This window comes from Wasmannia auropunctata, unplaced genomic scaffold (assembly GCF_000956235.1).
Source record: "Wasmannia auropunctata unplaced genomic scaffold, wasmannia.A_1.0 LD336076.1, whole genome shotgun sequence".
NCBI classification, from domain to species: domain Eukaryota; kingdom Metazoa; phylum Arthropoda; class Insecta; order Hymenoptera; family Formicidae; genus Wasmannia; species Wasmannia auropunctata.
The window spans coordinates 4903459-4930398 of record NW_012026814.1 but is presented as its reverse complement, the minus strand read 5'-3'; the positions used below and the strand labels follow the sequence as shown (position 1 = coordinate 4930398).

Below are 26940 nucleotides of genomic sequence, written 5' to 3'. Positions count from 1 at the left end.
TCAAACTTGGTAAAAAATTTTTAGATTTGATGCATCTCCATTTGCATCCTTGCAGCTTTTAAAGAATCAGTAAGTAATTTAACGAATTATGGATGTCGAAAGTAGAGACTTTAAGCTTTGAAATGCTTTTTGATCATTCCGATACGATCATTTTTGACGAAGTTACACTCTCTTGAAATTTGCCTATTTTTAATGATCAGAATGGGTGATGCTTTAATTTTGCTGTCGAGTGTATTTGCCGAGACAGTGAGGGCGATAAGAAAGAGAACAGAACGAATAAATATCCATATAAAAACGAAAGGTGTACTAGTACAGCATAGAAATTCCAAAACAAAACAATCACCGGAATGATAAAGCCATTATGTGCGCCAGACTAGGACAAAAAAAGTTTCTGAACAAGAAAATATCGGTGTTCTACTGCATATCTTCCTCTTCGTTCAGTTTTATTAAAATTCAAACGCACGCGTTCGATAAGCAGAGACTCCAATCTTGTCTTATCGACAAGCCGAAGTTTAAATTTTTACATGTCAGTAATATGAATTTTTGCATAATTTTCCCAGCGCCTCGACCTTGGACGATGCTCGAATACTTTGTTATTTCCGTGCCGCACAATAATTAACGTCCAACGTCGGATTCGGTGTCATTTGCAATCGGCGCACCATTCTTGCTTGTATAATGCACTTGTCCTATTTAATGTAAACAACACGTACTTTCGAAATGCAATTTCCCCACCGCTGCTCCATTAATCATTGAATTTATTTAAATACATCGTGTGTACGCCGATAAAATATGCGCATAGGCAAAACGCGATAATTTTAGATTTGATTAATGAAGAAATCTATCAAGGCCGCTTTTCGAATGCTTCGCGCGCCGCGTGTCACCGTTCCCTCCCCCCGCCCCTCTCGCGCAAGCGCGCGCGTTCATATATATAGCGCCGCCGTTCGTCGATAAACTAAGCTGAGCTAAGCGGCTAAAGCGGAATCGGCGAGGTGCGGCGAGGCGTGCGGAAGTATTGGCGGGCATTGGCGATCGACTCAGACGATTCATTCTCTGTTACACGTTTCTGTTGTCGTCTGATTCGCAGAAAAGTTACAACGCTCTTAAAAGAATCTCATCGATTCCATTCTCGCTGAGCCGCCGAAGAAACGTCCGAGAAACATGCTTCGTCTCTTCGTGGCGGTCGCGGCGCTGGCCGTGCTGGTCGACGCGACAGGATTCCAAAGGTGAGCAAGCATAAACGGAATTACGGATTTGTATTCACGACGCACATGTCCGTGCGAGATAAATACCGATTAGAGATGCGCGTCGAACTTCGTGGAATCTATGATAAATAACCTCAACCTGATAATTGGAGTAGATCTGCGAAGGCTCGTGATTTTTTCTTGTTAAAATAAAGCGAGCGAACAAAGAGATGCTTTTAAAGATCCTCTGTACGTTTATCTTTTTTATGACGTCTTAAATGAGATTAGTGAATCATGCGGAGTTCGCACTTAGGCTATCTAAATTTCGTGTTGACCTGTAAATAGATAAATACAGGTAGCAGTGAGCTAATTCTTGTTTATTTATCTGTCGTTTGTTTATCATATTTTATAAATAAATACAGCTCATTTTGTTTATAATAAAATTGTATATAAAGTTGACAAAGGTTCAAACTGCTGGTTTGACCCAAGATAGCTTTATTTAAAATCTGAAATCTTATAAATCAAGTAACACTTTCAAATATCCGTAAATCATAATTTAGAAAGACTCAGATTTATTATCATTATTTATTTCAAGATTTAATTTTGTATAATTGAACACACTGATTTTCTTTTATCTTTGCATTATGCATGTAATTTTGTTTTCTTTTGCATTGTACATGCACAGGAAAGTTTCTAGAATAGATTAAACTTACGTGGTGGTTTTCATGACTCATTGTTTTTGCAATGAGTGTTGCTTGCATCAGTGAAGATATTTATTACATTAAATATATATATTTATACATACAAGACATGTGCATATATATACACATATTTAATGTATAAATATCTTCAATATACATTATATATGCATACGGTAACATAACAATGGAATGTTCTTTGTATTGCTTTAAGAATTCCGTTAGTAAGAACGGATTCCATTCGAAAGGCTTTGAAGGAGGTTGGCACCGACCTGACGCAAGTTCGGCTGGCAGCTACAAATGTTGGCACACCAACAGGAGAACCTCTATCTAATTATCTGGATGCTCAATACTATGGTGAAATCTCGATTGGAACCCCACCGCAGAAGTTCAAAGTAATTTTCGACACTGGTTCCTCCAATCTCTGGGTACCATCCAAGAAGTGCCACATGACCAATATTGCTTGCTGTAAGCATATCAGTACTATTATATCGCTATTTTTTTTATGTTTCATTATTTATACAAACACTCCAAATAATGAAATAATTGTAATTGCTTTTTTCTTTTGTTATAATTAATGCCAAGTGAAAATATAGAATAGAAATAATGCTACAGAATTATGTTCTATGTTTATTCACATATTTAAAATAAATTCTTAAAAGCTTTGAAGTGGCAGATTTAAAAATTAAACTGGTAAGGTAAATATAATGGAATTAAGTTCCACAATTGCTTGCGACCTTGTTTATGTGATTTATCATGCTTATTCTAAAGATATAAATGACCTTTGTTGCGACTTAAGAAGTTAGTTTACATGTTAAAGAAAAAATATAAATATATCTGACAATTTTATATATATATATATATATATATATATATATATATAGATTAATAAAGAAATCTATTCTTAAAATCTTCATTATCAACTAATTCAATTTTATTTTTTGTTTGCAGTGTTACATAATAAATATAATAGCGAAAAATCCAGTACATACCAGAAAAATGGTACTAAATTTAAAATTCAGTATGGTACTGGTAGTCTGTCTGGATTCTTATCTACTGATGTAGTAGACGTAAGTCATCATCAAACAAACAATCTAATATAGTTCCAATTATAGTAGTCTATAAAAATTTCTTAAGAACATATTGTTAGTACTCTCCAAAGTAAAGCACATTTTATTAATAATATCGATCTCTGTTATAGGTTGCTGGCCTTGCTGTTCAGCATCAAACATTCGCAGAAGCGATGAGCGAGCCAGGATTAACCTTTGTCGCTGCAAAATTCGATGGTATCCTGGGAATGGGTTACGACACGATATCCGTTGACGGAGTGACTCCCGTTTTTTATAACATGGTCAAACAGAACCTTGTACCACAATCCGTTTTTAGTTTCTACCTAAATCGGTGTGTATCTTCTTTCCGTATACACAGCATATATCCAAAAAATTTTTTCAATTAAATAGTTTTTCCATATTACAAAAAATATAAAACCTGTCAGAGATCCCTCAGCCTCGCAGGGTGGTGAAATGATATTGGGTGGTTCCGACCCCGATCATTACGAAGGCGAGTTTACGTATGTTCCTGTTACCCGTAAAGGATACTGGCAATTTACTATGGATGGGTACGTGATTATTTACTAAATTATACGTATATCATACAATATCATGGATCATATGTCAATAAATTGTTAACGCTATCGCATCGTAGGGTCAAAGTGGCAGATCACACTTGCTGCGAGAAAGGCTGTCAAGCTATCGCTGATACGGGCACTTCCTTGATAGCTGGACCAACGGCAGAAATCAATGTTATTAACAAACTGATTGGAGCTACTCGTATTATTAATGGAGAGGCAATGGTAAGTAATTGATCAAACTTTTCGCAATGTCTTTCAACAGTATTAAATAAATTATATTAAAACAAATTAATAAATTTTTTATAAATTATTTGATTATGAACATGTAACTATTTACCATCATTTAAAGGTGAGCTGCGCCCTGATTCCTAAGATGCCTGAAATCACTTTCGTATTAGGAGGCAAGAATTTCGTTCTTACTGGTGAAGATTATATCCTTAAGGTAAATATAATGGTTCGTATTTAAATTATTTTAGAACGGAAATATTATGCCATATTTAATTTTCCGTAGATCAAGCAATTCGGTCAGACGATATGTATGAGCGGCTTCATGGGTATGGATATGCCAAAACCGTTATGGATTTTGGGCGATGTATTTATTGGACGATACTATACCGAGTTCGACATGCAAAACGACCGAGTCGGATTCGCTAAGGCAAAATAAATATCGATTGCCTTTTCAAGTTACCATTAGAAAATCTAAATGACAACTTCGCAAATACTTAAGTAAAATTTTCTTAGATTTATTGACCCCTATGCTTATTGCCTTGTAACTTTTACTTGTGATCTATGCGATACATGATTAGATAAAATGTGTATGTGATATTTTAGAACATTCGAAGGATGAGGATATGCGATATTGCTTCTACAATGTGGCATGTCCTCTCTTTTTTGCATAGAATCGTATTGTCGCAAGGTATATATTGAATATAATAAGTATATTGTAATAAAACATATATATATTCTTTTCATATACTGTTTATTGAGTTCATATATTAAAATCCTTCTAAGTCGTATCTTAAGAGTTGTTAACATGTATTATAATTATAAAATAATTGAAAATAAATTGAAATATACTTTTAAAAGATTTAACTATATCTGTTTTCCTTTGTTGACTGCATGAAGTGCATAAAACGTAGAAGTAAATGACGACTAAGACCATTGTTTTGTCAGTACATTATAGTTCATGCCACGTATTAATCTCGTTTCGCAGCCATCTAGTTAGCAAAAAAGAATATATTTATAGCATAAGAGATGTAGACAATTATAGCTCGTTATGATCTTTATATAACAAAATGCGCTTTAATAATCTTTCTAGAATTAATAACTAAGATAAAACGTACAATTATCCAACAATAATAGACAGTAAAGATGTTACGAGATTTATTTACCGTCGTTATAAAAATCGATCCGCCTGCTTTCAGAATTTTCACACATCCCTATAAAGGAAATTTGTAAAATCTTTTAAAATTTTCTTAGAATTTTTCATAAAATTTTTTAGAATTTCTGTGTAACTTTATAACTTTTCAAAAAATTTCTCAAATTTTTTATCAAAATTTGAACATTCTAGAAATGCTGAGAAAATCTATATGTTTTCTAGAATTCTTTATATATGTAAATTCCGAAATATTCTAAAATTTCTCATTCTATAATTTCCGAAGAAAACTTATGAAATGTGAAAGATATATAATATATACAGGGTGTTTATAAAGTCTCACCCAGGTCTAATATCTCGGAAACGGTTTTAGATATAGAAAAATGTTTTAAATAAAAGTTGTTTGACTTCAAGGGGGACATAAAATGGTACCATTGGTTTGATCTTGGATGGCACTGTTAAGGTCAGGGAAAGGTTACTTTAAATTTTTTTAATGGGACCCCCCATTTTTTATTGTATATTCTTGTAGTTTACCTCGAGAGCTTTCCAAAACACATAGATAAAATATTTATTAGCATCATCTAAGGTGTCCGAACCACTGGCTAAAACTTTTTGAATGTTGTTCAGGATCATGACCTTGATAAAACATGTGAAGGTCATGACTATTGGAGATTGTTTCTTTTTTTCAAAAAATAAAAATTTTCAAAAATGAAAATAAAAGCAACCTTTAATGGTCTTTAATGGCTTTGATTTTGACATGTGTTGTCAAAGTCATCATCCTAAACAACATTCAAAAGGTTTTAGCCAGTTCGAACACCTTGGATAATGCTAATGCCGACGGTACTGCAAATTTCAAACTTCATAATTTAATATTTACTTAATCAAAAATATTTTATCTATGTTTGGAAAGCTCTCGAGATAAATTACAAGAATATGCAATAAAAAATAGGGGATTCCATTTAAAAAATTTGAAGTGACCTTTCCCTGATCTTGACAACGCCACACAAGGTCAAACCAATGATACCATTTTATGTCTCTCTTGAAGTCAAACAACTTTTGTTTGAAACATTTTTCCATATTTAAAGCCGTTTCTGAGATCGGTATTAGGCCTGAGTGAGACTTCATAAACACCCTGTATACATATTTATATTTATTTATACAAAAAATTCTAAAAAAGATGAGATTTTTTACGAAGATACACAACTGTTATTATAATGTATTATAATGTATAACTATTAATATAATGTACATACTTTTAAAAATAGTTATAGATTTGCTACATGCTCCAAAACCTCAGAAACAATAACAGCGTCGCACGATTCCTCCTCCTTTTGGAAAAAGTCCACGGTCGTATGAATATAATTGACTCTCTCTCTCTCTCTCTAATATATTAGGATCCAGTTCTTTAATTAGCAATGTCTATTAATTCCGCTGATGCGTCCATTCACAATCTTGACTCCTTCAAATTCATGGAAGTAAGAAGTTATGTCTTACCTCCATGTTCCAATGAAAGAGTTAGATTCTGCATTTTGACTTCAGTATCTGTCAGTTTATCTATCACAAATTGTACTCTCAATGTGAATAAAAGGTCAGCTACCGGGCAGTCTTGTTCCACCAATTATTCTTCAAAGTATAATAATGTTCAATTTGTTTAGAATCTATCATCGACATTGGTCTAGTGATTATTGATAGATGTACTTCTAATTGTCTGTAATAAGTAATCAATCTAGCTAAACAATTATCGGTTACTATATTAATTAACTGTACTAATCGGTTTAATCTAGAGCAGCAAATTTTAGAAAATTCTTTTTAAATTAAGTAAAATTGAAAAATATTATTTAAAAAATTAGAAAAAAATTTTTTTAAATTTATATCAAAAAGTTAAACTTGAGATGTGTTTATACACTTAATCAAACTGTTCAGTATTGTATAAAATTGATACTAAAGCGTTCATGTATTTTATCTAAAATACACTGAGCAATTTAAATCATTCACATATTCAAATATGTGTGATATTGCCATTGAGTTAAATCTGTTAAATGTAAATCTATTTATATCCTTAAATTTTCGTATCTTGTGTTTCTTTTTTTTTGTTACTTTTGTATTTCAACTAAAATAAATAATTTTAAATTAATCGGATTGTGAACACAAATTATTTAAATAAAAATATTAACGTGTATCAAATCCTGCGGGAAGTTTTAACGCAAATTGTAGGTAAACGTTCAACAGTTTAAAATTTACAATTATATTTAATTTATAAGCAATTATTAACGAAATAAAGTGTGTTCGGCACTTATTTCGACAACTTGAAAATTTCTGAAAATTTGAAACTAATTTCCTATAACAAATCTTCAATTTTATTTAAACACATTATTTCATAGAACATCTGTATGTTCCTATATTCCTTATATTCTCTAGATTTTCTAGTTGTGTACAAGTGTAACATATTGTAAGAAAATCCTTAGCATAATATTAATTATATTACAACCGATGAACGATAAAAATATATAGTAATTTGCATTTAGTGACAAGAGAGCACATTCTGAAAACTACGCGCCAACTTCTTTTTGCTTGATTGCATGAAGCCCATAAAAAATTGCTGTACACGACGACCAAGACCACTGCTTTAACAGTGGATTAAGTTTTACCCCATGAATTAATCTCGTTCTGCATCCATCTATAAGAAAAGTTTTTAAAAACTATCATAATATATAAACACTGGCATGGTAATTATTACGAAATTGTTATAATCATACAAATATCATATTTATACAACAAAATGTTTTTTCTTAATAATTTTCTTTTAGGGTTGACAACAGAGATAAAACTTACAATCGTCCAATATACGTTGAACTTCCTGTGGAGCGATAAATTTATTCCACTCATGAGTACCAACAGGTATTCTTCTGAAAATGTATTCCGCTGCTACAATAAGCATCAACCAAGATGCTAGAGTTTTATTTTCTGTTGTTATAAAAATCGATCCACCAGGTTTCACCATTTTCACGCATTCCTATAGAGAATATTTGTAAAATATTTAATTTTATGTCTACATTCAATAATTCTTGCGACTTCTTTTATAATATTGCACCTTTAAAAATAGTTGCGGATCCGTTACATGCTCCAAGACCTCGGAAATTACGGCAGTATCGTAAGATTCTTTCTCCTTTTGAGAGAAATCTTCCACAGTTGTCAGAATGTAATTTAATCTCTCTGATATATTGGGATCCAACTTTGCATGTTCTTTAGCAACATTTATCAATTCCGCCGATGCATCTATTCCGGTTACTTGCGCCCCTATTCTAGCTAAACGCTCAGTCAATATACCTCCGCCACAGCCAATATCCACGATCTTAACTCCTTCCAATGGAAGGGCTGGATTCTGCATTTGGACTCCGACGTTTGCCAATCCGTCTCTCACAAACTTTATTCTAAACGAAGCGTATAAATGAAGTTCAGACATTTGGCCATTCTCGTCCCACCAATCATTTCTGAACCTAGAGAGATGTTCAATTTCCTTAACATCAACTGTTGATATCTGTCTAGCGATTCTATTGATAGATACGGTACTTTCCAACCATCTGCAATAAGTCAATAGAAGAGATCAATTCTCATTTTTCTTATATCCTTAGCTAAAGACACTTTTATACAATTCTTATAAAGCATAAAGTAAATAAAAAGTAAGTAAGACATTGATACTCTGGAAAAAATTCTCATATCTCATATTTTTTAGAATTTTTCATATTTTAAATATATGTAAATTTCTAAAAAATATATTTGCATTTTTTCAGATTTTATAAATTTTCTTCAAAAATTATGAATGAGAAATCTTAGAAAATTTCAGAATTCACATATATAAAGAATTCTAGAAGAACTTTTTCAGCATTTTTGAAAATTCTGAAAAGTTTCTAATTTATATTTAAAAAATACAAGAAATTTAAAGAATTATAAAGTTATATAGAAATTGTGCAAAATTCTGAAATTTTTATATAAAAATTTTAAAAAATTATGTGAAAAATTTTCCCAAAAATTTTCCCCTATATATTTTTAAAAAATATAGATGTATACAATACATATTTTTTTATATTATACATATTACATACATTTTAGATATGTGTGTGTGTGTGTGTGTGTGCGTGTGTGTGTGTGTGTGTGTGTGTGTGTGTGTAAAATATATAGCACAAAATAAATTTATTCAAGAGAAAAAGAAGAAAGACCTTCATTACATAATTAAATATATTATAAGATATAATTAGATATCACACCTGTTTTGGAAAATATTTCTTGATGGTACAATGATACATCTAAGAACGTTCCGAGCCATCTGGTTTGTATTTGATCACAATTGTACTTGCAGTCTAAAAGTGAATTGCATCAAGAACTATCCAGCAAGCAATATAAATACACAGCAAGATTTACCTAAAAAATTATTTCTTTAATTTTGCTAAGAAATCGAAATAATTGAATCTTATACATAAAAAAATACATAAAAAAATGAAATAAAGTTCAATCACTCGCCAACAAAAGAACAAAAATTTTACATTGATAAAATTAATATTATAAATTTTATGTGCTTGTCACAATTTCTTAAAAACTACACGAAATGTATATTGCAATAAAAAAATCTTTCTAATTTAATTTAAGCAATGATCAGTGTTTTTAATTCAAGCGATGATAATAATAATCTGTAATTTTTCTGATTTAACTATATGATATAAGGTATACGTGCACAAATTCATGACTTTGGTATATGATGCATGAAATATGACATGAATATAATTTAGAATATAAAATAAATATGATTTAAGATAAACTTCAATAACTTTGCAGTTTTATAATTTTTAACATTAACAATAACGTATAAAAATACAAACAGAAATAACCTGAGCATGTGTACTTTAGTGTACTTTAGCAAACCATATAGCAGATTGGCAGCAAATTCAGAAATTGTTAACATACATATATATTAATATGTTCTAAGACATACATATATATTATCAATTATTTACTTTAACACTTAGACTGCCTTTGATAATCTGGATGGTGCATAAATTTCCAAAGATTCATCATCTATACTAATAAAACTGTCACCCTATGGGTTTATTTACTCGTAATTAAGAGAATAATTTTACTAGTATTTAAACATTTAAGATATTAAAAAAACAATTATATAAAATATTAAAAAATCAACTAATGTACTAAAATAATAATACATTAGATTTATTAAGTTTAATGCTTGAAATCAACTTGGCAGTCGAAGCTTGTCAAGCTTGTCTTGCTGACTTTCCGACGTAATCTGATAGCAAATCAGCGGTAGAGAAAAAGTGAAATCTCTTAAATTATGCAAGAAATAAAAAGTTAAAGTCTACCATCGATCTGTAATCACTTTACTAATAAATTTTGTCTCTCCTAACAAAACGTTACATATCCTGCCACGTCAAGTCTGTAGCCTTTCTTTCTGCTGTAGGTAGATAAAATTTACAACAAATACTTTAAGTGTTTGGATACCGTGTTTTATTCGTATTTTTCTTTTTGTACTTCGGCAGGAGGAGAGATGAAAGTGCCTTCTGCCTCATCAGCCTCACCCTACGGCACTGTCTTAATCATATAGTATAAGTTAGGTTAAGTAGAATGAAGATAAACGAAGCGAGAAAGAAAGGATATTGTGTGCTCGGATAAATTTCTCTATACGTATCGAGAACATATCGTTGCCATCAATTTTCAATTTGCACCTCGCGAATTATGACAAACACTGCAGATCAGTGCAGATTTTACACATTCCCGCAGAACGTCTAGCACGATACATATGCCATATGGAACAATGTTTATTCGAATGATTCGTATATAGATGACCTTTCTGCACTTGTATGTACAGAAAGTGCAACGAATGAAACATATTTTGGGAAATTGATATCATATGAATCATAAATATTGTTTATTTCTGTTACTGCGCATTAGATACTGAGAATAATAATATCAATATAATAAATCAGTATATTGATATTTTTTGTAATGCATATGCATCTAAATTTTTCTCTCAATTTAACATGTCTTGTAACTGAATTTCCTTGAATATAAATATAAATTATATTTCTTATTGTTAGTTAATAAAATATTTACTTTTATTTATTTACTTTTTTCTAAATTTCTTTTTACAACGTTTGTTTTTACAAAACTTACATCCTATAAAATATACATATTTTCTATATTTTGTATAAGATCTCCACATCTTGAATACAGACTCACAATCAGACTAACAATGAACTTGTTATACAATAAATTGTTTCGAATATTTATAAAAAATTTCTTAAAGATCTTAAATAAATTCCTTAAAAACTTTTGAAAAAGATATTCAGATGCATTATATTAGTTTCACTAAAATCAATAGATTTTTTTCTGTAAAATTAATTTAATAATCAAGATATTTTTTTTCTGCAAAATTAATTTAATAATTGTCCAAAATAAAATTTATGTCTGCGGAATACTTGTATGTATTCGAAGGCCATGCATATCTTTGATTTCTTCCTTAAGAACCTGCAATAAGACAAATTAATAATTTAATATAAATCGCAACAAAATTATAGAACCATTCTTATTTTCATATATTCTTCGGCTCAAAGAAATTAAAAAATTAATTTTTTTCTATAATATAAGTATAAATTTTATATGTATATTTTTCACTTAAAATGTACGTAGCTATATAATGAAATTAATTTTTAATTTGTACCTGCATTAATTAATTATCTATAATAATGCTTTTATTCCTTTAAATTTTGACCGTCCAAAATCTCAAAAAAAGATAATAAATTTTTTTCTTTCATACTCAATCATAATTACCAGATCGTGTCGTTTTTCTAAATGCAGCAAATCAACGCTATGTGAAATTTCTAAACAGTCAACGCTAAATTTTCCACACATAGACCTCTCACATGATCATTACAATTTTCAACAAAACAAAGCGATATACTCTCAGCTAAGATAAGGTATTTTCTTGGTTTATTAAAGAAAAGATAGAAAAGCAAAACTAGCCAGCATCTCCTAATATTGTATAAAATAAACGTATGCTTATCCTTTCTAGAAATATACATCGAAAGAGAAGGTAATTCGGTTTCAGGACAAAACTATTATTCTGGAAGCAGGTCTGGAATTTTAGCCAGTTCATGATAAAATTCTACATAAACAGATTAAGCTATTCAATGCAGATTTTTTTTAAATTACACTTAATCATAATGTAACAAAGAATTAAATCATTTTTCCTTCACTAAATAACACGTTCTTCTTTTTATTCCTGGTGATCCTATTATTTTGTCACGCCTCGAAAAGCGGGATTTTGGATAATCAAGATTTAATCAAAGAATGAAAACATTATTATAAACAAATTAATTATATTGCATCGTTACTTACATTTCATTCCGAATGAAAATATTGAAAAAGATTAAATTTGAATCTCTGAGTTGTAGAATATATGAAAACGAGGACTCTATTATTTTGTCGCTATATACATGATTGCTATAACTTCTCTGGGTTGTAATCATCAAGACTTTACCTCATTAATGATTCGATGCTGCTTTACAGTATTGAGTCCTTTGAATTCTGGAGCAACGACATTTATGTCAAACATAGCACCGCATCCTCCTATAAAATATAATTGCAATTACGTCAGTATCTGATTAAATACTTATATTCTTCAAAAACATTCTCTTTCTCTCTCTCTATCTATCTATCTATATATCTATCTAAAAAATATACACAGTATAAAATAATGTTTACCTGACACATCCGTAACTTCAATCAGCTGAGCTTGTGGAAACCTGTTCCTCAGGATAGATATCATTTTCTGCTCGGCATGCTTACCCGCAAGTACACCATTGGACCCATTCCATAGTCGAGATAACAGCTGCAACAGTTTGGTTTTATTCATCTTTCTCATTGCGGTCCTCTTTAGTCGCACCGCTTATCTACAGCATGCAAAACGTTGCTCGAGAGAGGCAAATAACATTGGATTAATTAAGAAAATTAAGAAATTATTTTCATTAAATTCGAACATACTTATTTATCTCTTATTCCACAGAAAATACAGGATATACATAAAAAAATATGTATAATAAATACATTTTCTTTCATTTATATTTTACATCTATTAAAAATATTCATATATATTATCTATATTTATCTGTAAATTTAAAAATTTTTACAGATTATATTTAATACCGAGATTTATATTTATTATATATTTTATATGTTTAATATATATTATACACATTTAATAAAATAAATAATTCTTTCCAAAGTAATTATAAATGAAGCCAAAAAATTTTGTTAGGGGCAATCCTGCCGGTTGAATTAACAGCTTCGTCAGCTGAGTTGGTCGAGATTCGTTGCCTTGCAAGAAGCTCCGCATCCTATCCCTATCCAAGACACGTGCCACGTGCTTACCGATACGCTGCGCGAACTCGACGTGAACACACGTCGAAACATAGTCGAACGAGTCGTGGCTGTTTCCTGTCGTACGTTTATTTCTTCTTGAAGATCAAGATTCGTTCTCCCCGATCTCTACAGTCTACCAGTCGAGAATTTTCGAGAATGACTGTGAAAATCGATGACGATAAATACCGCCGCCTCCGCCGGTCGACTCGCACCTAACCTTAACCATAACTCGTGTAAAGGTTAGGTTTGCGCCGATCAGCTGATTACTGATTACGCACGAGTGTCGCGACCAAAGAGATCGCGACCGGTGAATGAAGGTCGATGATCGCTCGAACTGATATGCAATATTACGCACAGCTGGAATAGGTATCTGGTTTTATTCGTGTTTATTGCGTTTGTTTTTCTGAACATCCTTGATGAAAAAAATTCTAGTTGATCTCATATTTAAAAAAATTTTTTGTTTTTTATAATACCTAGATTTTTATAATAGATTTTAAATTTTTTGTTTTTTATAATAGATTTTTATAATAAATTTTAAATTTTTTGTTTTTTATAATAGTTTTTTATATAAATTTATAAAAAAAAATACCTTCTTCACAATTTTAGAAGTTTTTTGAACTTCTACTTATTGCTAGAATTATATATATATATAGGATATAAGAGAAATTTTAGAATATTTCAGAGTTCGCATATATAAAGAATTCTGAATGAAAAGAATGTAAACTTATGTCTATGTACCTTTTATTCCGATTCTTATAAAAAATTTTGATGTGTTTCTGAAAAAAGTTATATAAAAAAATTTTTAAAGTTTTTAAAATATAAAAATTTTGAACAAATTATATAAAGAATTCTCATCTCTAAGAAAAATTTTTAACAGGAAGAATATTTGCTTTTTCATTTAATTAATCATTTACAATTCATTTAGAATTAAGTAATATAGTTATTTGTGTATGTATGTATGTATGTACATACATTATACCTACTACGAAAATTAAGAGATCTTCGTACTTTGAATTAAACGCCCTCTGTCCAGTTTTCTCTCATCACGAGATGTATTAATTGTCGGGCGTCCCATGTTCCATATGCGCTGCTGTTATAGATGCAGTGTTGAATGCGGATTGCGGGGCGTAAAACGGGCCATGTGCCGTCAAACATATATATGTATTTCGCTTGCACGCCGACTGCCGAGTTTGTGCTCTTTTTTATACTAATTCTGACCTCTGCTCCGTGAAGCATTCGTGGACTTTGCACACACTGGAAAGTGGAGGAGGTGGAGGAAGAGGAACGTTCGTCACAAAACAAAGCATCACAGTCATCACATTACAGACATCACACAGTCCGATTCGCGAATCGCGAACGCTGAACGCATCAAGCATGGATCGTCTGGTGGGCGCCGTGGGCGATCCTGAACCGCTTTTCACTAACAATCTACTTCTATCGACTGGACCGAATCCTTCACACGCGCAGAACAATGAAACTCGAAGAGGTAATTTCAATACGACACAGCTAACACGAGGCGTCACCTTGTCGATCATTCCGAAAGAATATCTAAGATGCACAAATAATCTCTCTTAATAAAGTAATAGAAGTTCTATTAGCTAATTGAATTACAGACCAAGACCACACACTATCAGACACATCACACATTTTTTTTTTTTCCATTTTATTAACTTTGAAGGATCACATTTGTATTGTGACTCATTTATCATTGTTGTAATTAATCGATGAGATAAGTAAAGAAAATATTGTGCACTATAAAATGAATACATTTGTTTAATGCATTATTCATTTACCATTTACAATGTCTATAAACAAGTAATCTAAAGCGGCGCCTGTACAATCAATAATATTGTATATAATCATATTGTACAATACTATTTACGCGCGCACTCTCTCTAAACAATTCAATATAACTTTAATCAAATTATGCAATAATCTAGTTAATTCTAAAATGTTGAGCTATACGAAAGTAACTTTGTGTGGCTACTGCCTTATAAAAAAAGAAAAAAAGAGAAGATAAATAAAGGAATACGGAAGAGAAAATATGTATATTCATAAAATTTTTATGAACGAATTAAGAGTTAACAAGTTAAGCAATTATTAACTATGTTTCAATAATAATAAAATCATTCAACATTTGATAAATTGTTGTTGACTGTCATTGAATATAAAATTAAGAAAATTGATATTTACATACGAGATGTCATTCCATCTAGTCAATATCTTATCTATTCTTTTTCTGAAGATTTGAAATTCATACAATATCCTTAGAAAAATTTAATATAACCGTATTCAAAATTGTGATTATTTATTTTGAGTATTCAAAACACTAGCAATTCTTTTAATACTCAAAATAAGTAATTAATCACTAACCAATTTAATACTTACAATATTAAATTTGTCTAAGGATCAATATTTCGTCAAAGTATTGGTATCATTATAATGGAAAAATATAAATATATGTATATATTTTGAAGGATTTGACTCTTTACTGCACAACAGTAGTCACAAAGTATGGATATTGTCAACTATTTCAGTTGCGCAATATATTTCAAAGAACTTTTGATTGACACAGTATATTGCGCAAATCCTTAATATAGCCTTCAAACAGTCAATAATATTATGCAATATCAAATATTGTGCAATGATATTGATCATAAGAGCCGCTTAATATTTTTTTATATTTTTAATTGGTCAAAGATAAACCAACTGAACTGAATTAAATTAAAGTTAAGTAATTCGAAGAGCCTGATTTATATTCAAGATGATAGATCAAATGTATGCATGGAATGAGAAGTTAATAATGAGAGAGTTTTCTTCTAGACGTCTGTTCGCGTTACAGGTGCTGGCGTTTTGGGAACAATCTTTTTGATCGTAAACACCACACTGGGGGCTGGATTGTTGAATTTCCCGCAGGCCTTCGACAAAGCCGGTGGGGTAGGAACCTCCGTCGTGACTCAACTCGGTTTTCTCGTATTGATCATAGCTGCTCTGGTGATCCTGGCTAGTTGCAGCAACAGTACAGGCACCGATACCATGCAAGACACATTTGCTGGATTATGTGGATCCAAGTCACTTGCTTTCTGCGGGATCTGCGTGGCTGTCTACAGCTTCGGGTGTTGCTTAACGTTTCTGATAATCGTTGGCGATCAATTCGATAGGGTGTTCGCCACGTATTATGGTCTTGACTATTGTCACACATGGTAATTATTAAAAAAAAAGAGAAAAATGCAACTCGTCAGATCGTTATTTTAATAAACCTTAAAAAAAACTGATTTGATTTTCCAGGTACTTATCTAGGCCATTTGTCACAGCTTTATCTTGCAGTATATTTATATTGCCCCTATGCTTTTTCAAAAGACTAGACGTTCTAAGTTACGCGAGCTCCGTCGGTTGCATAACCATCGTGTATGTCGTATGGTTGATCATTTACAAAAGCTTCGGCGAGCAGAACGGTACCGTGCCGCCTATGAAAATCTGGCCAGACAACGGATACGAAGTTCTGCAGATAATACCCATCATTTGCTTCGCTTATCAGGTACGTAAATTCTTAATTTATGTATTATCCTTCGATTATATACCTTAGATTAAATACTATATTAATATTATAATCATTATACATGCTCTGTATGATAATAGTTTTAATGTAATTTCTATCGCTCCCACATATATTAGGTATACCGTTTTAAAACGTAATTACGAGTATGTATATTTCACAGAGCCACATGACGGCGATACCGACTTACGCCTGCATGAAGGACCGTAATCTGTGCAAATTCACTCTGTGCGCCGTCGTGAGCATGCTGATCTGCTACGGCACGTACAGTGTCGTCGGTTACTTTGGCTACGCCACGTTCGGTAGCGGCAAGGTCCCGAGCGATATCCTGCAAGGCTACACCGATAAGAGCGCCGTCGTGACCGTGGCGATAATCGCAATCGCGGTCAAGAACTTCACCACCTATCCCATCGTACTGTATTGCGGCCGAGACGCGCTTCTTGGTATCGTCGACGTGAGCCTCGATCGAATTGATGTACGCGTGATCGTCACACTAATATGGTTCATCCTATCGCTAGTCATCGCCATTCTTGTGCCGGACATCTCGCCGGTCATCAACTTACTCGGTTCGCTGTCCGCGATGTTCATCTTTATACTGCCAGGCGTCTGCCTCCTGCAGAGCGTCTTCCTCAAAGATCCAGAATTGTACCTGAACAAGAACCGCCTGCTGATCGTCTTCGCGATCTTCCTGACCGCACTCGGTGCCTTCGTGTGCGGCGTCGTGTTTATGGAGGCCCTTCAGGATCTGCAAAAGGTGCCGGCCAAACCGCCACTAGTCAGCGGTTTCAGACAGCTCAGAGCGAGTCTGTGCGTTTGATAGGAACTGCTACACTCGAGATGGTACATATTAGGGTTAGAAATTGCGCGATCTGAGAAACTTAAAGATTTATTATCATCGATAACAATCTGTTAACGGCGTGCCATGCTCTCTACAGATCTCACGTATAACGTAATTCGAAGAGACTGGGAAAGCTGATTTGCAATCCGACCATGTTGTTCACCTTTCATTAGTGTTAAGATAGAAAGAGATAGTTAAGGCGTCAGAAAAAGACTGATACATATACAATTTTTTTATCAGTAAGAATTTTACCGATTAACTCATTCGTGCATAATAACTGTGTGAAGCTGAATTCTTTTACACTTTTGATGTCTTCCATCGCCGAGACGTGCTCAATAATATTATAGGTTTATTATATTTGTAAATGTAAATAAAAACGAACTCTTCGTGATACTTTATACAATCTCTCTGTTACTCTCAATTTATCCTAGTTTTTTCTCAATCTTTCTCTTTTCCTCTCATAGAAAAGAATTCTTTATTATACAATTAAAATTATATGCGGCAGTTTTGTCAGAACTCGGTGCTCTCGACGCATAACGCAAAAGTTCAACAAATCTTTAATACAGTATATGCAATTTAAACGAAACAATCTTGTCACGGGATCAAGAAGTCGCCCTCGAAATTGGGAATTCGCTAGTAAAATCATGCAACGTGTTCCCACTTAGATCTTCGACCTTGTCTATCAACGTTTTACAAAAGAAACATTCCCTAGTGTTGAGCAGATGGCGATCTATGCAGGTGCGACACGTTTGATGGTTGCACGGCTTAAATACAGCGGCAATTGGAAACGCGTAACAAATTGTACAAGCGTTGTCGTCATCACTTATCAATTTGGTATCGGGTAAAAACGTATGACAAGTGTCGAGATATGTTATCATCTGCTTTACTCGGTTAATTTCCTCTGCCGTTACATCTTCCTCATCTACAAGAAAAGAATAATGAAAAATTAATTTGTATTTAATTTGATATTAAAATTAGTAAGATACTTATGATATTGTAATTATTAACATTTCCTAACTTGAGCATCTAGTTCCTGTATCGTTATTACTTTTAATGACACAAAAACATTAATGGAAAAGATTGTTTATTTCGAAAAAGCAATTATGGTTAGCAAAAAATTTTTTTATTATTTTAGAGCTTTCGAGATTTCGAAGTCACCATTTTTTAAGATAAAATTACATGATTATATATATATAGATAGATAGATAGATAAATATTTTGCATATAGAAATATTATCATCAAAAGTTAATATTTTTTTAAGTAACTATGTTTTCTTTACATCAATTGATTATCTCATTATTTTGTGCATAAAAGTATTAAGTTACGATTATAAAAAAAAATTAATAGTTTAAAAATTAATAATTAATAGTTTTTTAAACGAGATGGTTTATGTCAAAATAAATAAACTATTAGTGTTTTAAAACCGTAACTTGATACTTTTACGCACAAAATAATGAGCTAAAGCGATTGATGTAATGAAAACATATAGTTACTTAAAAAAAAAAAACAGTAATTTGCAATAGCAATTACATACCTATATTTTTTTACATACCTAAATGCTCAAATCAGAAAAAGCATACACATACACTATCATGTACAGAATACTTTTCAGCAAGAAACATAAATGATACAGTGAATCATTGTTTTTACTGGGTTAATTAATATTGGCAAATAACAAGAATGTAATGATTCATGTTGCACTGTCATTTGTGTCTCTTGTTGGAAAACACCCAAATTAAAAGTTGTTGTCACTTACAGTTCAACAACGAGAATGGTTTTACATTTTTTGTCTTTGTATTTTTCAATTTTGTATCACCCAAAACAAAATGCAAAGAACTGATCTGGAAGCTCGGTTCTGTCAATAAACTTCGTGTAATTCTGGGTACTTCAATCGTCGATTTTGCTGGTAATGAAAGACACAAATTATTAAGCGTTAATTTTACGTGCACACAGTTTTCTTTGTAATTTACCAGCGAAATCCTTCATCTCTTTCTCGAGAAGAGCCAACAAAATACCGATTACGGCAGCTAATATAGGAAAGTGATCTATAGACTCTAAATCTGGTATTTCCAGCAGCATCACGTGTTGAAAACAGTTGGTTTGCGAGCTCATCCTGTTCAACACTTGGCAGAGTAACTGAAATCATGACGTGATTGTACAATTCGAAGGATCGTTCGCGAAGTAACGTTCTCCACTCACTTGACTCAATCTGGCCAGTAAGATTTCGCTGGAAGAGTGCGTGGGATCACTGAAGACGTCCCGAGCCACCGTGGAGATCATCTCTAATACCCGAAGCAACGAGATAGCCAGGTCGAAGCAAGTGGCGCAGATCTTCAATTGTCTCGACTCGATAAACACACGTTCCGGCCTCGACGACACATTGTGAATCTCCTGCACCATGCCGATGAATTCGGAGAATGCCCAATTCAATTGATTCAATAGCGAGTTCAAGAATTGCGTGGTCACCTGCGGATTGCCCAACAACACGTCCCTCACGTGCGCTTGATATATTACCGATGGACACGGTTCTAAAATAATACAGCAAATCCTGAAGATAACCGAATCGAAATAAGGTTTAAGCCTTACAAAAATCCAAAAGGCATATTTATTTAATATACATATACTATACAAAGTGTCTCGTACTCAATGGTACAGCGCTTGTGGACTACACTACCTGCCCACAAGCGCTGTACCATTGAGTACGAGACACCCTGTATATGTGTGTATAAATATAAATAATATCAGACGTTGTCCAATAGTTTGCATATAAATATAAAGGACTCTGCACCATTTTTATAGGAATATGTCTTTCTGTGGATTTGGCTAATTTTTTGATATGTTGTAGTTCTCGTAATTCTGAACAAATGTTTCAATGAACACAGCCTGATTCTATGAGCTATTTTCGCGCTGTAAGCCCTGGAAGATCTAGATTTAACATGTAGAAGTATAGACTCTTCGACGGTATATGTCATCCTCAGTCGAATGTGTGTGTGTGTGTGTGTGTGTGTGTGTGTGTGTGTGTGTGCGTGTGTGTGTGCGTGCGTGTGAGTGCGTGTGTGTGTGTGCGTGCGTGCGTGTGAATGCGTGTGTGTGTGTGTGTGGTATGTGTGTGTGCGTGTGTATTAATCAGTAACATTACTCATCAATGAATATTTCGATCAGTCGGAATTTGCTGCAGTGGTCTCTGACCAACGTCTAATACGGAATAAAGTAAAGATGCGTCTGGGTACTGTATTTACAATTAGTTGATGCCTTGCGTATCTCCAGAAACCAGATTACGCTTGCTACGTATGCACAGCATCCAACAGTTCTTGCTCCGGATTGGCAAGTACAATAATATCCAAGAATAATCATCATCATTAATATTGACATTTTCAAGAGCTTCATGAAAATTGTATGTTATCCATAATTGATGTGTTGTCGCATTCCGGAAACGTGAATACTCTCTCACTCTCAAGAAGCCACGTTTATCAGTGAGCATATCTACATGGAATTCCTTGTCTTTTTACTGAAGTCTATTTTGGATATATCCAGATGCAAGTTGTACCTGATATATTCCGACGATCAAGTCCCTAAGATAATCTATGTCAAGACGCGGAAAGTTTGTTAACTTGGTTGTGATTCAAACAAATCCAACCAAATATACAGTACTCAGACATATCTCTACTTTATTCCGTATTAGACGCTGGTCAGAGACCACTGCAGCAAAATCCGAATAAACGAAATATTTATTGATAAGTAATAATGTTACTGATTAACATACACACGCACACACATTCGACTGAGGGTGACATATACCGTCAAAGATCCTATACTTCTACATGTTAAATCTAAATCTTCCAGGACTTACAGCGCGGAAACAGCTCATAAGATTAAGTTATGTCCATTGAAACATTTGTTCAAAATGACGAGAACTACACATATAAAAAAAATTAGCCAGAAAGACATTTTCCCATAAGAATAGTGCAGAGTCCTTTATCACACTTGAACGATTTAAATTTGAGTTTTCTACAATAAAACGTTAATAATAGATCAGAAGCATCAGAAGTCAGAAGTCAGTCAACCCAAGTTTTATGTCATAAGAAATGAAATTTGGGCATCTCCACGCAGTCACGATTACTGGCTTATGACACACTACTGACTCGCTCAAAATTCGCTTCTGACTGCCGATCTACTACTGCGGCTTACTGTAGAAAGCCCAAGATAACGAAATCTGAATGTTTTACGTGAAAAACAGAGAATAACATACTTATGAATTGATAGAGAGATTCCTGCTGCTTTGTGCCGACCTTCGAGAGATGCGGGCTCTTTTCATATCGAAAAGCAAAGCCGTTGCCCTGCCAAAATCGTAGCAGAACCCAATTAGACTGCGCCCACGCCCGATTCTCGTACGGTTTCAACAAACTCGTGACGATCCTTATCCTGCTCTCGCGTGGCACGTTCTCCAGTGCCTCCAGCATCAGTGGATTTGACACAAAGCCGGCGAGCGTGAGTATCAGCACGTCCTTGGAATTGGCGTGCACTATGCGCGGATCGAGAAAGTGATCGCACAGGAACTCGGCGGCGTTGCACAGCATCGTACGGTAGTCCGGGATATTCTCGATCGGCGCGGTGGGATGCATGTGGGCGCGCAGGCTTACGCTCAGATCGGACAGCGCCTCCAGATAGAAATCGGGCACGAAGCTGAACATGTTGCCCTGCTGGCTGGCGGTCTGCAGGGTCAGCGTGACCACCTTCAGCAGCCAGGCCAGCTGCGCTTGCTTCTCCTCCGAATATACGGCAGCCCTGATCCACGCCATGTGTCTCGCTTGCTCCGACAGTTTCTTACTGAATATGTCCGTCGTGCGGAGCAGCTCTCTCTGTATCGCCTTCGCGTCGGGAGAACTCTTCCCCGAGACTGTCTCCCGCTCGACATGCTCGAGCCTCGCCTTGGTATCGGCGATCGCGTTAACGTACGCGGACATACTGTCGCGTAGACCGGCTACCTTGGCCAATTGCTTCTTCGCCGCTACGTGGTAGAATAAGATGATACCGTCTAACAATTCCATCAACGAAATCGTCGGGTCTGCAGGACCGTGACGTATTGGAGTTCTATCTTCTCTGGTATGCGAGAAAAATCCAAATCTCTCCAGTATAGAACTACCTTGGCCCGCCGACGCCGTCGACGGGTTGATATTCAATAAGCGAGGGTATATCGCGGGTATAGCTACGGGCAAGTCGACTAGTGGTCTTACGGCCGTACCGACCACGGCAGCGGCATAAGCATTATTTGATGCTTCATTCGTCGCCGTTGTACGCTGCTGCTGCTGCTGCTGCTGCTGCTGTTGCTGCTGTTCCATAGTAACGATTACCTCATGATCCGGACCTAGGAGTCGTAGCAATTCGTTCTTGAATGTCTTGTTTAAGTGGGTTATTACGCCACCAAGTCTGTCGATTCCAGAGTAATTGATCGATGCATCGTAGAACGCCCTGCCCATTCCAATTTATAAGGAAATGCTATTACGTAAATTAAACGTCGCTCAATAATATTTGCGAATTATAATAATAATGATTTACGAAGCAGGTGCTTTATATGCTCAGAAAAGGAGAAATAAAAAAAAAGAAAATTACAGATAACTCGAATACATACCAACGTAACAAAAAAAAAAACGCAATTAATAAACGCGACAAATCAAACTAGCAATGCAAGCGTTGAAACATTTCAATATTATTTCAGTAATATGTATAAATATACGTATATAAGCTTTATAGAGAGAAAAAAACACATTGAGTTGATTGAAGGTTTCTACGTTACTAAAAGTAGAGAGAGCCGATTCTCCTTTCGCAAGAGTGTGTGTCTGATAATTCTCGGTAATGCCTTATCACCTGCAGGGTATATAGACAGGGCTTGTCCCAATTTCAGTGTCCCATAAAATTCTGAATGCAACCAGAAGTCGGTGAAAGCAACATAATGTGATCGGCAGGGGTGTCTGCAGAATTGGTAAAATGCCTGCAGGTTTGCTGACTGAATGCACGATAATTACGCGGACGATAGTCGCACGTATATAAGAGTCTCGCATATAAGAGATTTACTATTACACACGTAGCGTGTACTTACGCGACTGGATATTAGATTCTCTTGAACGAAACGTTTGAACTTTTTCAAAAAGATAGTCCTTGACGTCGGCCTCTTGGCTGTTCCATCAGTATTATTTAACAATGTGACTAGTAATTCGACTTGTAACGCTTCTACCTCTATAAAAAGTACAATGTATTATTTTTCAGATAAAATATTGATATATATATAAATTAAACAATTATTATACTCTTTGATTTTGCGAATATAAAATAAAAAATATCTTATTCTTATACTCTAAGCTTGATACTCTATATAAAACTAATTATAATTCACAATTGTGAAATGTCTTAAAAATGTCATAAAATGTCATAAAAATTATTACAAAAGGCGTAAACATTTAATCGTACCGGATATGGCAGTTTTGATGCGCTCACAGGCGTACAGATAATTGGTCTTGTTCGCTTCGATCGACGGATCCATAGGATTCGTCTCCCACCAGACCTTCTCCACTACGTCCGTCAATCCGCCCTCGTCAAGTGGTTTCACGTGCACAAAGTTGGCAAAACGCACGCGATCGAACAGCAGGTTTTGCAGAAAATACTGCCGTGTGACGGTATGCTGACAGATCTTGGTCAGCAGCATCAGGCTCTTGCACTGATCCGGGTACTCGAGTAGCAAAGAAACGTGCCGAAAGGCGGATAGTAAATGAAGCACCGTGCTCTCCAAGCACATCTTGATCTCGTGCTCTTCCAGAAACATCCACAGTAGATCTAGGCAGACAATCGATCGCGTGCTACGAATATTCGAGTAAGCGGATTTCGTCGTCGCGGAGTCGTCGGCGCTCAGATTGCAGAGTGTTTGCATAAACGGCACGAAAACCGTCTCGGTGACATAAGAAACGGTGAGCAGGGGGCCAATGTGCTTCAGAATGGACCTCGCTAGGCACATGAGGAACGCGTGGGCGCTCATAGTCTTATCGTCCGACAGAACATTCTGCTTATCAACTTTTTTAGAGTATTCCAGCAGCTCGAGTACTTGCGAGAGCCACTGAAAGAGGAGCAAGGCTTGGCGAACCTTCGCCATCGGCGGCGCCTGCAGGGGCTCGTAATCCTCCACGGGATATCTAAATGGTATGGAGCCGAAGTTGGCCGTTAGATTCTCAGTGAAGGCCAGGCTAACGGTAGGAAAGTACGCGATCCCGGCGCCCATCGGTATATTTTCGAACGCTCTGCCCAAACTTCTGCCGTTTCTATAGAAATCTATCGTTCCGTCGTCCATGTCCAGCGCGCAGCCGATGATGTCTCCCGTTAACCAGGCCTCGCCGTACTTGTGGGTGCTCACATTCCACTTCCGCACACGATTTCCGTCATAAGCGTACGAGTTTGGGGTGTCTCCTGAGAATAGTAGAATCTCAGTTAAATTTTAGCTCAACTAAAATTATCTACAAAGGTAAGAAATTGATATTTGTATTATAATTTGCTCTTTTTTTATTTTATATCAGTAAGAAGATAGTATTTTCATTGGAAATTATTGTAAAAATATGGCAAAGTACTGTTGCAGCTTTTGCAGCGACATTTCAACATACCGACGCCATACTGTTGATTAAATTTACATTGAGCGGTGCCCCATCCCACTTGCATCACCCCTTTGGATCCAAGTTGCACTTCGTACATCCACTTCCCCTTGAATATTCCCGTATTGGCTCGTATTGTGCTAAAGCTACTCTGCGAATTGACGCTCAGCCGATCAGGTGATACGATGCAAAGACCATGATGCGCAGATACGTCAAATTTAACGAAATGAGGACCTATACGACCCTCTCTATTGTCTTCGGAGTTCCACGTATCGATGTACAGATTCAACAGGGATTTTCTGATGTGCTCGTTCACCCAAGTCAAGTTCTGAAATGATCTGAAAAACAAAATACTCGACTTAGCAATTGTAATAATTAATAGAAAATTAATAAAAGATTTCGCAAAGTAAAATTTGAAAGGCACAAACAGAAGAATATAAAAATATAACAGATTTATGTCATGTCCTATTTGATTTTGTTTTGACACACATTTAAGCTTTCCTCAGCTGTACTATCATGTATTTTTTGCTTACTTAATATAAAGTAGAATAAAAAAAGAACTTAAAAAATTATATATAAAACTAGGATATTTAAAGCAGACATGCTCGGCTTTCTTGATCTGATTTATTGTTGTTAATTTGCAGCTTGCTAAGTTTTACAGCTGCGATCCAGCCAGCTTACTTAAAGCTTAGAGATTATGGCAGAGAGAGCTTAAAGCAGCGCCAAAAGCATTTTTTGCCAGGAAGAAACGTCACAATTTGGAGCAAAAGGCTAAAGACATACTACAGCCATTGTAGACTGACAATGAGTCTCACAAGGATGAAGAAAGAAGTTACAGCTGCAGATAAGCAAATCCATCAACTTCTCCTCTGGCTGGAAACCTAAACTCTCACCTGGATCGTCCAAGATGATCATCCTTGGATCTACCGGCGGCGGTACGTTCGGCGGAGAGCAGGCTCGTGCCGAAGATCCTGCACAGAACTTCGTCCGTGTCCATCGCCGCTACTGGGAATTTACGTCAAACACAGGACAGGGTGTTTGCGGACAGGTTAAACCGCACCGCGGCGCGACATCGCCGACCTTTCACGAGCGAGCGACTCCGCGCGACTCCGGGCCACACGCTACGTTTCCTCTTCATCCGCCGCTCGTCGACGGCCCAGCGACAAACGGCGACAGGATAATCGATAGACGACGGCCCTTGCGACGGGGGTCTCGGGGCTCATGTGAGCGCGCCCGCCGACGTCGCCATGTCAGCAGTCAGCACGCGAGCATGCACACGAAGTCACGAAACACTCACCACCGGCAACTTCTCGTCGTTATTAATCCCGCGAGGCGGGAGGGGAGAGATTGAACCGGAGACCGGGCGCAGCGCATTCTAGCCATTTCAGGCTTTCGCGACACGACTTGGCGGGAGGGGCGGGAGGGGAGACATCAGCTGATGCATCAGCCGATCGTGCGCGCCGTTACCGCAGGTACGCAGTGCCGGCGAAAGACGCCGCAGTGAAATATTCCGAAGGGGGTACCGATCATGAAAAACGAATATTCGAATATTGCAAAATCAAGAAAACAAAGGACCACGCACTAATCTTATGGAAAAATGGCC

At 35.2% G+C, this 26940-nt stretch overlaps 5 protein-coding genes across 14 annotated transcripts; 2 read left to right on the top strand and 3 right to left on the bottom strand.

The window, feature by feature from the left end:
* The first annotated feature begins 932 nt into the window (after positions 1 to 932).
* LOC105449335 (lysosomal aspartic protease) lies at positions 933 to 4594 on the top strand. The gene is made up of 8 exons (XM_011688493.1): positions 933 to 1223; positions 2094 to 2347; positions 2831 to 2949; positions 3081 to 3280; positions 3375 to 3497; positions 3584 to 3731; positions 3859 to 3951; positions 4021 to 4594. The coding sequence occupies exons 1-8, from the start codon at positions 1159 to 1161 to the stop codon at positions 4171 to 4173; spliced, it is 1155 nt and encodes a 384-aa protein (XP_011686795.1). The 5' UTR covers positions 933 to 1158; the 3' UTR covers positions 4174 to 4594.
* On the bottom strand, positions 4472 to 11003 carry LOC105449336 (hexaprenyldihydroxybenzoate methyltransferase, mitochondrial-like). 7 transcript variants are annotated; one of them, XR_974333.1, is made up of 7 exons: positions 9768 to 11003; positions 9150 to 9303; positions 7976 to 8465; positions 7717 to 7897; positions 6138 to 7561; positions 4901 to 4948; positions 4472 to 4726 (listed from the first exon to the last, which is right to left on the bottom strand). XR_974333.1 is itself a non-coding variant. In XM_011688496.1 (5 exons), the coding sequence occupies exons 2-5, from the start codon at positions 9206 to 9208 to the stop codon at positions 7434 to 7436; spliced, it is 858 nt and encodes a 285-aa protein (XP_011686798.1). In that variant the 5' UTR covers positions 9209 to 9242; positions 9768 to 11003; the 3' UTR covers positions 7114 to 7433. The 7 variants fall into 7 exon arrangements, 5 of the variants coding, with proteins under 5 accessions (XP_011686798.1, XP_011686797.1, XP_011686796.1 ...); XR_974334.1 differs by lacking the exon at positions 4901 to 4948; XM_011688496.1 differs by lacking the exons at positions 4472 to 4726; positions 4901 to 4948 and having other exon boundaries at positions 7114 to 7561; positions 9150 to 9242.
* A 67-nt stretch (positions 11004 to 11070) lies between these two features.
* Positions 11071 to 13551, bottom strand: LOC105449332 (bolA-like protein 3). 3 transcript variants are annotated; one of them, XM_011688487.1, is made up of 4 exons: positions 13321 to 13551; positions 12655 to 12842; positions 12431 to 12519; positions 11071 to 11418 (listed from the first exon to the last, which is right to left on the bottom strand). In XM_011688487.1, exons 2-4 carry the CDS (start codon positions 12812 to 12814, stop codon positions 11353 to 11355), a joined length of 315 nt encoding a protein of 104 aa, XP_011686789.1. In that variant the 5' UTR covers positions 12815 to 12842; positions 13321 to 13551; the 3' UTR covers positions 11071 to 11352. The 3 variants fall into 3 exon arrangements, with proteins under 3 accessions (XP_011686789.1, XP_011686788.1, XP_011686790.1); XM_011688486.1 differs by having other exon boundaries at positions 12655 to 12781; positions 13321 to 13547; XM_011688488.1 differs by lacking the exon at positions 13321 to 13551 and adding an exon at positions 12934 to 13039.
* Positions 13552 to 13601: 50 nt separating this feature from the next.
* On the top strand, positions 13602 to 18103 carry LOC105449333 (putative sodium-coupled neutral amino acid transporter 7). Of its 2 annotated transcripts, XM_011688491.1 has the most exons (5): positions 13602 to 13677; positions 14545 to 14797; positions 16154 to 16514; positions 16600 to 16849; positions 17031 to 18103. In XM_011688491.1, exons 2-5 carry the CDS (start codon positions 14686 to 14688, stop codon positions 17682 to 17684), a joined length of 1377 nt encoding a protein of 458 aa, XP_011686793.1. In that variant the 5' UTR covers positions 13602 to 13677; positions 14545 to 14685; the 3' UTR covers positions 17685 to 18103. The 2 variants fall into 2 exon arrangements, with proteins under 2 accessions (XP_011686793.1, XP_011686792.1); XM_011688490.1 differs by lacking the exon at positions 13602 to 13677 and having other exon boundaries at positions 14344 to 14797.
* On the bottom strand, positions 17738 to 26745 carry LOC105449334 (E3 ubiquitin-protein ligase RNF123-like). The gene is made up of 10 exons (XM_011688492.1): positions 26231 to 26745; positions 25350 to 25675; positions 24172 to 25158; positions 23804 to 23940; positions 23572 to 23675; positions 21956 to 23175; positions 19906 to 20234; positions 19677 to 19842; positions 19463 to 19609; positions 17738 to 18627 (listed from the first exon to the last, which is right to left on the bottom strand). The coding sequence occupies exons 1-10, from the start codon at positions 26332 to 26334 to the stop codon at positions 18308 to 18310; spliced, it is 3840 nt and encodes a 1279-aa protein (XP_011686794.1). The 5' UTR covers positions 26335 to 26745; the 3' UTR covers positions 17738 to 18307.
* Positions 26746 to 26940: the final 195 nt, after the last annotated feature.